The sequence below is a fragment of the Diadema antillarum genome, unplaced genomic scaffold, assembly GCF_040938485.1.
Source record: "Diadema antillarum isolate AM-2024a unplaced genomic scaffold, OU_Dant_1.0 seq00000839_RagTag, whole genome shotgun sequence".
Lineage (NCBI taxonomy): Eukaryota > Metazoa > Echinodermata > Echinoidea > Diadematoida > Diadematidae > Diadema > Diadema antillarum.
In genome coordinates, this window is record NW_027271715.1 from 797,299 (window position 1) to 811,440 (window position 14,142).

Sequence of the window (14,142 nt, forward strand, 5' to 3'; positions counted from 1 at the left end):
GTTTTATAAAACTGCTTGTGACTTTGCTAAAGCGTGCGAGCTTTTGTGCTGTCCATTGTACACAATTCCCCTAATGCTTACGGACAACGAACGAGTGTGCGTAAACAGACAATTGTGTTTGTGCTGTGAAACGAAGGCGGGAGAGTTCAAGTTACACTTTTGTATTCACAATTTTCGCTGGATATCATGCCTTTTGAATCGTCTTTCGTCCACATTATAACAGATTAGTCTTTATTAATATTCTGACAATCCTGCAGAGTGTATTACCACTTCTTTCAGAGCTAAATATTGCCAAATTCAAGGATCATCATGCGTATTTTGCTCTGCAGAGATGACTTGAGGTTGCAACAAGCCGTGCTTGAACAGACCATGGTTCAGTCCCATTAAATCAACAGGGGTGAATGAACCCATTATGTAGATACTGTACGCGTTGGTGTGTGTGCTCGTGAATGATCAACTTGTGTGGTGAAATGGAAATGCCGTTGTAGGAACTCTAGATTCCCGGTACTAAAAATACTAATATTATTTCATTATTAGCTGTCAGATGGAAAAAGAATGGCTTCCATGTTCATGCATTCTGTCCCTCCAGTAAGCACACGCACGGTTCTCCCGATTCCCGTACAATGGACGAGTCCGCTCCTTCCCATATTATGCTCGAGTGCACTCGGCTGTTGGCTCTCGGCGACTACGTGCACTCTGGTCTGTCAACCCTAAATGCGCGAAATCGTGCGAAAGTTTTCCATATGTATGATAAACTACAGTATCTATCCTGAAGTTGGCAGATCACACATTAATTAAAAAAGGAACAATAGCTATGTAAACTTCACTTGTGATAAATTCAGAACGGGATGTGAGTTTGATTTCTGACTTCAGCACAAAGCAAGCACTCTTGCAACAAGATTAGAATTCTATTCCCTTTTGGGGGGTCCAAATTCTATGAGGTATTAACGGAGGGAAAGTTATGAATCAATCAAACACAAAATTCCATATACAATGTATTGACAAACAGCTATCGACCTAAAACGACAAACCTGTCTCAGCGTCCTTAGAATACTATTCACAAAATAGACATAATGGATACACACTGCTCAATGAACATAGTAGATGCTGAAATGTCTTTACTGATGAAATGACAGCTGCTAACCCTTTGAGGACAGACTGATTTTGCTACAACACTCATTTTCCATAGACACCTGCCCGAGTATACTCAGGACTCATCCTCAGCATATTAAAAGCCTAAAAATTTCCTAGATGCAACTAAAACTCCATGTGATTGACTGTAATGAAGAATTCCAGTACCCCCAGTGCTAATAGTGTTGATGTTTCACTTTAATAACTCACGTAAAATCATCTTGGAGTGTGGCTTATAGCAGTTAAAAAAAAAAAAAACAGACACTGTGGTAACTACAAACATATACTGATATATTGTCATGCACATGTTGTGGCAGAGCGCCACCTTGGTTGAAAGGCTCTTGGTAAACAGGACACCTTAGTTATATAACATTGTTATCTGCATCTCAAGTTTCAAGTATGATTTTGTGGAGTGAATGAAGACAGAACCACTCAGCAATTACAGACACTAAAATGCCTCCTCCACATGTATGCACTATGCCCAGTATTCTTTAAAAACCAAAAACAAAAACATGTTTCTTGGGATCCAGTATCTACATTTTATGAATAATTACTAAATAAAAGCAATGAATGATAAATCTCTGGACTTGGGCCAGAGATAAACCTGGAGAGTCGTCATAACAACCCAAACTTCACCTTGCTTGGAGGGTTGTCATAACAACCCAAACTTCACCTTGCCCCTGGAGGCTGCTGGTATCAAATGTTTCCTAAGTAATTCAAACAAGTCTCTCTTGAGCTCAGGAATGTCCACGAATCTCCTCAGCTTGGCATCCCTCCAGTTCCAGTCTAGAATCACATACTTGGTGTCATCCAGGGTCACTGCTCCCGACTCCAGCAGACAGGAGACTCTGTGTGGTGTCCCCACGGCAAACTGAACTCGGTGACTGGCCAGGAACTTCTCCTGCTCAGCAATCTAAGTTTGGAAAAGTTAGATATCATAAATCTCGCCTCAAGAGAAGTAGTCTACAGTGAGTACACATCTTTCCTCTTTCATTCTATCCTTATAAATGAAGTATATAATGTGAACACAAAATGGGGTTGGCTTTCCAAGGAGTTTGGATAATTCATGCAGCTTAATAAACATACAAAATAGCTCATCTCCCTCACCATATCAAATAAGAGGGACTAAAATAATCCATTGACTTGTGCAGCTAATACTATTTTTTTTTCATACACAATTATGTGCAATGACATTTGAACAATGTTTCAAACCATTTGTCAGTCAAGGAATGATACTCTCATTAGCTACAAGAAGCATGGAACTTAATCAACACTGTACAGCGCACTCCTGTTCTAGATAACAAAGTCCTTGGGATCAGCAATTTTCTGTTGTTATAACAAAAGTATATAAAGATAGATGGTAACTTTGGAACCTGAATTTTAACTTTGTTGTGACAAAAATTTTAATATAACCATGCTCGTTATAACAGGAGTGCACTGTAATTTATGAATCAAATCTCTCTATGTATTGTAAAATCATTCTCATTTTAAATACATCAAATGCTACAAATTATTGTCAAAGAATTTTATTCTCTAGGTAAATTTGATCCTGCCATCTACAAATAATCAACAAACACAGAAAAGCTCAGTCACCTTGATATGTTTGGCAAATAACTTTGCAGTGACACACTTTCCTCGAAAGCTGGCAGCATCTCGCATGAGATCTACTGCCCTCTTTCCACTGGACGTCAGAAGGAGCAGGACACAGCTTTTGTTGGGCTTCTTGGACTCTTGCTCCTTCTTGACCACAGCTGACCAGTCGGGTATAGTTCCGTTCAGATAGTCACTCACTGATTCATTACCCTTGTTTACATCCAGGAAACAGTGTTCTGCAGAAAGGACAAAGACTCAGTCTTATTTTTCTTGTGAGAAACAGGAGTATTGACAATAAAACAAACATATCGGACAATTACACAAAGAACTAGACTAATGACAAAGTGCAGACAGCATTGTGATGTAACAAGGTAAAATTGTAATTTGTTATTTCCGTTTTTTGTAAAAACTTCTACACCACCTAAGTACAGGGTTCCAAGTTAATTATTCAAATATTCTTGTAAAGCTTAAATGTTGGTGCTTTCTGTGATTATGCATGCACTTTAACCATTTGATTATTCTTATGATCAATTCAAATAAATCAAACCCCTGCAAATGCCAAATCAACCTTCTTAATTGACAGACTTAAAGTTAGTTGAATAGCACTTGTATACAGTTATTTTTTTAATATACTGATTTAAAATAATTTCATATGAAGCAAAGCATTAGACAGAACCAGCCTTGCATGCCATATGGAATAGGTTATGACTTGAACACTAGTAAAGAACAAAACAAAGCAAAACAAAAACAAAACAAACGAAAATGCGAGAGAGAGGAAAAGCAACAACAACAAGGAAAAGTAGAAATTACGCGGTGCGTAATATATGTCCCCGCCGGAAGTAGCATTTAGTAGCAAAATGTACAATATAGGTAAAAAGATGAAGGTCAAAGGTCACAGAAGTCAAAGGTCAAAATTCTATGTAGAAGTTTTGAAGCCCTCACCTAGTGCCATCACATAAAGCAAACGGAATCGAAATCGGGTTAGAAACGGCGAAGGAGTAGCATTTTGTAGCCAATGTACAATATACATTGTAGGTAAAAAAATCAAGGTCAAAGGTCAAAGAAGTCAAAGGTCAAAATTCTGTGTAGAAGTTTTGAAGCCCTCACCTAGTGCCATCACTTAAAGCAAACGGAATTGAAATCGGGTTACAAATGGCAAAGGAGTAGCATTTTGTAGCAAAATGTACAATATAGGTCAAAAATCAAGGTCAAAGGTCAAAGAAGTCAAAGGTCAAAATTCTGTGTAGAAGTTTTGAAGCCCTCACCTAGTGCCATCACATAAAGCAAACGGAATCAAAATCGGGTTAGAAATGGCGAAGGAGTAGCATTTTGTAGGCAATGTACAATATAGGTCAAAAATCAAGGTCAAAGGTCAAAGAAGTCAAAGGTCAAAATTCTGTGTAGAAGTTTTGAAGCCCTCACCTAGTGCCATCACTTAAAGCACACGGAATTGAAATCGGGTTACAAATGGCGAAGGAGTAGCATTTTGTAGCAAAATGTACAATATAGGTCAAAAATCAAGGTCAAAGGTCAAAGAAGTCAAAGGTCAAAATTCTGCGTAGAAGTTTTGAAGCCCTCACCTAGTGCCATCATATAAAGCAAACGGAATCAAAATCGGGTTAGAAATGGCGAAGGAGTAGCATTTTGAAGCAAAATGTACAATATAGGTCAAAGGTCAAGGTCAAAGGTCACAATTGAAATTCTGTATAGAAGTTTCAAAGCTCCCATGTAGTGCTATCATATAAAGCAAACAGAATCAAAATCGGGTTAGAAATGGCGAAGGAGTAGCATTTTGAACATTTTGATCACACACGGACACACACACGGACGGACGGACGGACACACGGACGGACACACACACGTACGGAGCCCGTTTCATAGTCCCCTGCTCGAACTCGTTCGGCGGGGACAAAAAGACACGTTAGTCTAGAAGCAGAAAAGGCACTGACTCTGTAATATTGAAGTGAACTCTCTCTTCATCAAAATTAAAATGGTAAAAGTACCTTCTAGTATCAGTTCCTCCATTTCAATGGCTGAGAGTTTATTGTGGAAGTATGTTGCCATAGCAACACAAATATCATCACCAGTTCCTGGTTTGTCATCAGTCGAGGCAAGATGTTCACTTAAAGTTTTCTAACACAATGAAAACAAAAAAGGAGAAAGAGACAACATAACTTATATGATTCAACACTAAGATACTGAAATGAATTTGTACCTACTGTATATGTACATAGCCACACATCATATGCAGTCCAAACATCATGAACAATGAAAAAATGGGAGATTGAAATGGTTCACTCATGTACTAGACCATCACAAACACTGCATATGCGGTGTACATGTATTTTGCATTGTTTTTATCTTCATGGATTTTGAGAGCTGACAATCATATGCAAAAATGTAAGAACTCCTGAAAATATTAGTACAGTGCATGCACTCTCTCTATGACAAATATAGTTGAAACGAAATTTTCGATAGAACAAAGAAATTCAGGTTCCAAAATCATCACCTACATTATCTATTTGTACTTTAGTTGTATGGCTATAAAAAAATTTTTGGTATAATGAAGAAAACCTGCAGGTCCCAAGGAGTTTGCTATAATGGGAGTCACTTTTATTGTCTTCTGTACCACAAATAAGCTGTTAACTGTATATCATCTCCAAGATTTGAAATAATTAGATTTTCTTCTGAAATGGTCAGTACTTATTTCTCAGTCAATTCAATGTGATTCTCAATCACGAATCAAATCACTCAGAAAATTGGCTCACAGGTCTAAATGTGTGAAATATAATACAGTGGACTCCCTTTATAACAAAGTCCTCGGGACCAGCGAATTTCTTTCAATACATCGAAATTTCATTATAACCGAACAAATAAATAATAAAGAACAAAGAGCAGACGATTTTGCGGCCTGAATTTTTACATCGCTGTAACCGGAATTTTGTTATAACCGTGTTTGTTATAACGGAAGTGCACTGTACTCATGCAAATATATCATCTTTGGTAGTGTGAAGTAATGTAACTGCTTCTGACTGTTGTCACTTTCTTTTATGAAGCAGACTCCCCAGGAGGTCTGAGGTTCATGAGTAGATCAGTGATTTCCTTTGTCTTTTGTTATTTTTAAACACTGTTAAAAAAATATAGACATATAAATAGAAAGAGATAAGCAATCAAAATCACAACCTTCTTTTTCTTTTTCCGCTTCTTAGCTTTGCCCACATCCTGCTCCCCTCCTTCTGACTTCCTCTTGTTGCTAGGCAACGCTCCTCCTTTGGTAGCATTTCTTGTTTGCTGGTCTTTGGTTCTTGGCACTAATAATTGAGAGAGAGAAAGAGAGAGAGAATGGAAGAAGTTAATCAAACTCAAAGACATTTCAAGAGGAGAAAATATTTCTTTCCATAGATCTTTGATGGTTGTTTCTTTATAGGGGCCTTGCACTTAATAACACTTTTTGCCTAGTTTTAAATACTTTACAGTGGAAACTATCAAGCAAATCATTATTTGTGTATGCGCGCGTGCATGTGCGTGCTGGGTCAATTCTTACTTTTGTTTGTAGTTTCCATGATGAGAGTAATTTCTACCGAATCTAACATCTCCTAGATTGTTCTGCCTGGCCTGGATTACATACGATCTTTGAGTATCTCTCTAAAGATCTAATGTTTACAAGAAGATGATTTATTTATCTAGTTCAATGTCATGAGTAAATTTACCGTACTTGTCTGGTAAGTTATTCCATAATGATTTCACTGCATTAGAAAAAGAATATCCTATTTCATTTTACAAGTACCGTCCAGTGAGTGTGTCAGTCTTTCAAATTGCTAAGAATTTCCCATTATGCTTCTACGGGTATCATGATGAATACAGCATGGGGATGTGCACGTAGACAGTGTATCCGTGTATCTGCAATTCAGGAGTAGCTACCTACAGTGCAGTGCAGTGCACTGCCACTGCTAACTATACACAGCACAGCCCAGTCGCTGTATAAATACAGCGTCTGGTCGGGCTATCAATAGATAGATCCCCATTAAATACAACAATAGAATAGAATAGAATAGCTATGCCACTGCTAGTTGATAGCGTGGCCGTGGACAACTCTCAAGCCCCAATACCAACAGCTAATGCAAGGTAAGGGACTACAACAGCTACTTCCGTCGTCAGGACGCCAAAATCAAAGGTTATGTATCTATTCATCAAAAGTAGAAAACATACCTGCTGCATCTTCCTGGGCTTCCTCTGGCTCCCTTTCATTTGGATCCAACCACCACTCATCGCCAAGGTCATCTGCCATGATTTTCAGAGATATTATTCCCGTAATGTGTGATCACACGGAATTACGAGCAACGCCAGCACATGTGTATTGCGTAATCATGCCGCGTGGTAGTACGATGGTGGCGGCGCGTGGCTAGTATGGAAGCGTGGAGAGGTCCCCCTGCGAGGGAAGGGAGGTGCAGAGGGCGATCTTTCACCTCCCTGCAGGTGAAGGGAAATCGAGAGCCATGTTCGAGATTAAAGCACCTACACTCTTCTACTTCTCTCTGTCCTTCCTTCTTTCTTTCCTTTCCTTTTTTGACATTTCTCTTTCTCTACTACTTACCATTTTTTTATCATTTCCCTTTAGGGACTGTATTATTTTGGTTGAGACCTAATTTCAGGTTTCTAACATTTTTTGGTGAGATAATGAGAAACCTCTAATGAAATATGAAGGAGCATGTATTTTTGAGGAATTCAACACTTATTTGATAGAAATTGATTTTGAAATGGCTGAGATATCCAAAACAGAGGGATTCTAGTAAAGTGTGGGACCCACCTTTTATTACGATCGCTTTGTTTTACTTTGTTTTTGGATGTTTCAGTCATTCCAAACCCGATTTTCATCAAATAAACTTTGAATTCCTCTTAACATGGTATGCTCTGTACTATTTCAATTTTTTTCTTGGTATCTCGCCAAAAATTTAAAGCCCAATTTTCATCTCCACCAATACTGTGCCATCCCTTTAATTTTTTGTCTCTTTCTTCATCTACCTTTCCATAGTCACTCTACATCTTATTCGGGGATTCTCTCTTTATCTATTTCTATTACAGGGTATATTCAACTTTTGTTCCTTACCTTTCTTTTTGTTGCTGTCATGTTGTTGTAATGGACAGTGTAATTCTTTCTTTCCATTATGTTCACACTGTGTTGTCAAATTGCAAAGGGTGATATACGCAGTACATCTCATTTGGTAGATATCCATCACACTTTATAATTAGCTTGATCATCAGTCATAAACATTCACATAAACACTGTCTACATCCTCAAACTGACAAAGTCAATGTTCAAGGGAGGCCTAAATCAAACAAGAGTTTTGCCATCAGCTTGAGGAAAGAGATTTGAACCACATCACATGCAGTGAAAAATTAGACTGGGTATATTAAGAGCGTTCAATCACAAGGATTGATTTCTTACTACAAACACGAAAAATCTTCTAAGGTGGTTGGAACTTGCAAGTTTCCTTTTATAAGAACATCACTTTCCATGTAACATTTGAAAGAATTGAGTGAGCTAATCGAGTATTTTGCATATTGTGGAAACAGACTAAAAAAAAAAAAAAACTCACCACACAATTCATGCTTCATTTGGACTTTATTCATGTTTGTTACATCTTTGCATGTACATATGTATAATTCGTAAGATGAAAAATACAGCATCCTCCTCCACTGGAAATGTATGACATACATGTACAACTTTGGACAACACAAGCGACAACAGAATGGAAACTCAAAATCACAAAAGCTTTACACTGACTTCTCAGTGAACTTTGTTGATAAGGGATCCGTTTCATGAAGTCATCACATAAAAGTCTTTACATAAATCTCAGAATGGTCAAAGTCACTCTTATGTAGCTGTATGAAACTTTCAAATCCATTTCATGAAGTCTCTCATAAGTGTGTCTTATGAATCAAGAGTCTCTCATAAGACTTTCATGGAACGGACCCCTGGATGAAATTCTGCGGAAGGAAGAAAAAAGGAGCATGATATTCATCAGAAGTGAGGGAAATTAATTTTTGCTTCAATGCAGGAAATAGCATTTCCATGTATGTACATAACACCTCATTACATAAGTTTGCATTTGAGAACTTTTGAGTAAAAATCAGGGAGATGATATAAAACACATAACTTGCACCACCTCACCGACATGTGATTTCCTCGAGCCAGTTTGGGAAATTGTAAGCTTTGACTTAAAGTAATTGACAGGTCCTCTTGAAAATTACTGTCTACAGACAGAGAACATCATAATATGCAATCAAGTTAAGACAAAGAAAATAAAATGAAAAACAATCGTACAAAGTCATGAAGTTCAACATGCCTAATCTTTAGAGTCCAAAATTTATAGGAAAATTTATAGGAAAATGTACCAAAAAATTTAAAATCATAACATCATTACTGTTTTCAATATAGACTCAAAATACACTCTGGCTACAGTCTGTGAAGAATGTTTACACACTCAAATCCTCATAACAGGTTAGATTGAAATATAGCATTACATTACACACCAGAATTTAAATAGCATGTCTTGAAAGTTTCCATTAAAACAGGAAGCTCGTAAAATATCATGCGGGAAAAAAAAGGTTGCCACATTCTTCAGAAGCATACCATCAGCACATATACATTGTGTAAATCCAGCTTGATATAAAGGGCCTTCTTTTTCGATACATGTGCCTGTAAATGTAGGTAAGGATTATCTCTGTCTACATACGACCTTTAATAGCTGACCTACACATTTCAGGAACACGAGCCAGTACATAGAGACTGAGGTATACACAAAAGGCCAGACCATGTACTTTATGAATAGTTTCTCTATGTATTTGTGCAGTTTTATGCATAGGAAATCTTTCATGCCACCAATCAACTCTAAATCTTACTCAATTTTCCTAATTCTGTCAAATGATGTCATGTCACATGACCTTCCAAAAAATTCTATCTGTGTGGCAAGCACACACGGTAAATGCAATTGTAGCGACTTTTATACAGCAGAAAAGTTCTTTTTTAATTTTTTAAAAGAAACTGAATCTGTTTGATGAATGATCTAATGCAGGAATAATTAAGGAGAAATTGAATTCTCTGCAACTACTCAGTTTATTCATTCAGCCCAAACCAGGGTCTGCACAATGAAATCTCGCTTCCAGCAAAGAGGCACAAATTAACCTAAGTTTGTTGATTGACAGGTGTATGAAGTGTACAGCACACTTTGAACTGGTATGACTGGTTAGAACAAGAATGATAGATTATACCATCCTCATTTCTTTGTGCTACTCATTGCAATTTAACATTCACATGATTTCCTTCACAAACAGCGGAAAAAAAAAAACTTTCATGTCTAGAAATGTAGTATGAAGCGAATTATGAATGCACATATATCACTGTATTACTATTGCAATCATTACAATTATCATTATCCTTTTATTCATTCTATTCTATTATCATCATATTTTCATTTCATTATTGTTGTCATCATAGTTTATTCCAAACCAACTTTCCTATCAGTATTATTCATTTGTGCATGATACTATGAGGACAAGTTCACATGAGTTTAAACACAAGTATTTCAACATAATCATCCAGTAGTCTCATATCTAAACAGCAGCTGTCGAAGCAATATCATTCATTGTCAACAAACTGCTGCCACAAAAAGAAAGCAGCATTTCCATTGTAAGAGAAAATTTGTAACCTCAATGCCAAACACATTGTTTTTTCTACAATTTGTATTGCTTTTTATACTAAGTTCAAATATAAGCAATATAATTCCTTTGACTGTGATTTTTATCTCCAAATCTCATTAACACATTTTCAAAACCGAATGGCTTGGCAGCTTTCTATATTCTTCATTGTTTTGTAATATGTTTACCTGCTTAGCCTATGTACAAAGTTTTGCAATAATCTTACTGAATTACACATATAAAAACTTAAACTTCAATGACTTTAAAAAACATTTGTGCCACAGACTTGCTAATTTGTAACTGAGCAGTTTAAACATCAAACATCGTTTCAGATTCTCCAATGAACATATTTGTGCCATGATGATTGCCGTTTTGAATACTGTAATATGTTTCTGTTAAATGCATGCACCAGGTTAAACTGACTTCTTGTCTCAACACTTGTCAGCTTGTCAAGAAACCCTAAAATCTGGAAGAATGTTGCGGTGTGCACAATATAAACAGCTTTAAAATAAGACTCCTACTGACTCGCAGCCTGTAACTCAACACAGAAGTATCCTCATAAAATGTCACTCGAGTAGACATTGCCAAAAAAATAATAATAAAAATAATCTGATGCGTGTCCTGAGAATATATTGGAAAAACAGCCAGGCACACAATTCAAACTGACTTGCTGATACATGTAAGAGAGCAATGATTGGTTGAACTAAGACTGAGCAATTAAAGGTTCACCTCAACTGATTCAATGCACAGATCAGTTTTGCATTTCCCATCAGGCTGTCTGTCCCGACTGTATGAGGCACACGTAAGTTTCTGTAGAGTTAGAATTGCAGCTAATTACTATTGTCCATTTTACGAAAAATAAATCAAAAAGAGCATATGATTTATCATTATGCCTTAATATAGACTCCAATTATTCACATGATTTGTCTTCAATCAGTGTTGTAAGTCATAAAAGTACAGCCAACCATGCCCCAAGTCGAACTCTCACAACTTGAAAAATTGGCTAAATCACAGAAATATTCATTCTAGGATGTAGTGTAGTGTAAGTCTAAATTCAATCAAGTCAAAGATTTTCTTTTGTGGTCCCTTTGAATTTGACTTGGACAAAGTTGACTGTATTGCACCATTTTGATCAGCCACATTTCTCTGGTGCATACACTCTTCTTCAGGGGTGTCAAGGACTATTACACAGTCATCCTTCTGACCATTTCATATCAATAGCAGCAAACTAAATACATTACCCAGAAATGAAATTGTACTCATATCGTTTTATCTGACAGGAAGTCTGAAGTAAGACGTAAATGCAAAATATTATAAACTTCCTCTGAAATTGTGGTTTCACTTCCTAAAATATTGTCACAAACAAGCTACCTTTAATCCAGGCAAATCTAAATTTCGATCTGTCTACTGGGTAATGGAACAGAACATGATTACATTATCGTATTGACAGACATGTCATGAAGGAAACTCACTTTTTTTCTTCATGTTACACAAAAAATACTTCATCCACATCTCACCATACTTAAGAACTTACATGATATCCCCACTTTTACCTTGTCTGCAAAAATTAATCCCACTTCTAATCTTGCACACTGTATAATCTCAAACAGAAAGAATGGATGTCACTGACTGTGATAAACCAAGAAGTTATATTGACAGGTAGGATAACAAAAAAATCCCACAAACTATCAGCATTGTTACAATTTTTTAAGTATAGCACATGCTTCATGAAGTGACCAAAGAAACATTAAAAGTTCATTTCTTCTGACTGTGCCACTATCTCAGTGGCTTGGAGATTCTAATTTACCCTGTTGAATGAAGATTGATTTGCATGTGCCAGCCTCTATATAGGACTTACTGTCAGACTGGAAGTGATCCACATGTGCAGTATTCCCAAATCTGTTTCATATTCATCAAAGAATGCTTACCACCTTTCACATACCATGCAATAGCACAAATCAAAACTTTAGCTCATGTTGGCACATTAAACAATACACACAAACATTTCTTTTTCTTTGTATTTTTTCATTGCTTGCTTACTTTAAGCTTGGAATTGTTTTCCTTCACAAAATATAGTCTTTAAACCTGGCGCAATGATGGTCATACAACTTATTTCAACGCCCTGATCTGTTGTGTTCTGTGTTAAAATAACATCTAGAACTTGAAATGACTAATGTTTATCTGGCTTTCTGAAAGGTCAACAGCGCTTGTGTTTCCTCTCTTCTGAGACGTCTCCAAAATTTATGTACACCAAATCTCAACTTAAGACAAAACCCTCACATCTCAATAAAATACAAATTTAAGCTTATTTACCATTGCACTTTGCAAAGAAAGTGACATTGTCCCTAGAAACATTTCTTTTGTTTATCAATCAAAGTGACCAACTTCGGGATATCTTAGCCCCTGGAAGATTACGGTATACGCCATGTACTCAGTGAATGTACTTTTTTGCTAATTGCAACTTCCTTACAATTTTGCAGTGGTTAAATTCACAAACAAGGATTACATTAATAACTGGAGAAATTAATGTGTGTTTTTGTGAAATTCGAGAATAGCACCCAACTTGCAAAATTCACGAAAAATATGTTATATACAGTAACAGGCATGAGTCAGAATTTCAAAAATGATGCCACGTGCCAATCATATCTTTTTCTTTCACAAAAAGTGCAGCCTGCTGGTGGCATAACATCACACTTTATAAGTGTGGTGTCAAGGGCTTAGCTGTACAGCAGAAGTTAGATACTTCACATATTTTACTGAGTTCCAGCTTTTAGAATACACTGTCATCTGAGTTACCATTCTATTGAGACCTTTCAACCTTTAGCCAGGAAGAGGATTTCTACTCCACACACGTCATGCATTCAGTCATCTTCATAGAAACTGATTTATTTGGAATTCCAATGACTAAAGCATTGGTAATATGTTTAACTTCTTCCACATCCATTTACAAATGGATATCAAGGCAAGTTACTGCAGCACTGCTTTTAGGCCAGATTTTTCCTAGCAACGAGGATGGTCACACGCACAAAATTATCAAGTACCACTGCAGTTGCTTCGTCCAATTCCATGCAGTTTAAGCACAGCATTCACCAATGACATCTAGTATTGCCTTTTACAGTGGAAATCTACGTACATAAAAGAGAACTATGTACAGTAGTGACAGAGGCTGTACTGGTATTCAAATATACGTCTTGTTCAATAAATCACAAATCTCAAAAATGTCAGATCTTGGTAAAATAAAGAAAAATGTGATTTGCTCCCAGGTAGACAATTCAATAACCTTAGATATAGGTCAGAAAATAATCTGTCTATAAACAAAAATCTGGCTTGGCTCCAGGAAGACAAGACCCAGGTACAGAACTTTCAGCTGTACAACAACAGGTTGGTATGGCACAGAGGTACTTCTGCAACAGAAATTTCAATATCACAGTTCCACAGTTTGTGACTTTTTTTTTCTAATGTTGAGAAGAATGACATCCAAAAGAAAGCATCCAGGCTGAGCAAGAATGTACAATGGATGCCTGACGCTAAAAACTATTCACACTTTTAACAGAACAAATCTAAATTTTGTTAAAAATAGGTATTTGCAAGGCAAACCATAATTAGTCATTGTATTGAGTTCATATTTTAAGGAGAGGAGAAAAACCAACATGACTTTAATAGATGAGGCTCATTGAACACTTGCTATAATTATAAATGCCAGCCAGAGTGTGATTCCAC

General features: G+C 36.7%; 1 protein-coding gene across 1 annotated transcript; it reads right to left on the bottom strand.

The window, feature by feature from the left end:
- Window positions 1-1,736: 1,736 nt before the first annotated feature.
- On the bottom strand, window positions 1,737-7,012 carry LOC139740174 (protein CMSS1-like). Its single transcript, XM_071650762.1, has 5 exons — window positions 6,934-7,012; window positions 5,908-6,035; window positions 4,728-4,857; window positions 2,725-2,960; window positions 1,737-2,044 (listed from the first exon to the last, which is right to left on the bottom strand). Exons 1-5 carry the CDS (start codon window positions 7,010-7,012, stop codon window positions 1,784-1,786), a joined length of 834 nt encoding a protein of 277 aa, XP_071506863.1. The 3' UTR covers window positions 1,737-1,783.
- Between the last annotated feature and the right edge of the window lie 7,130 nt (window positions 7,013-14,142).

Coding starts and splice junctions, on each gene's coding strand:
- LOC139740174 (XM_071650762.1), bottom strand. CDS start 7,012: ATGGCAGATGACCTTGGCGATGAGTGGTGGTTGGATCCAAATGAAAGG. Junction 6,036..6,933: donor AGCCCAGGAAGATGCAGCAG/GTATGTTTTCTA, acceptor CTCAATTATTAG/TGCCAAGAACCAAAGACCAG. Junction 2,961..4,727: donor GGAGGAACTGATACTAGAAG/GTACTTTTACCA, acceptor TCCTTTCTGCAG/AACACTGTTTCCTGGATGTA.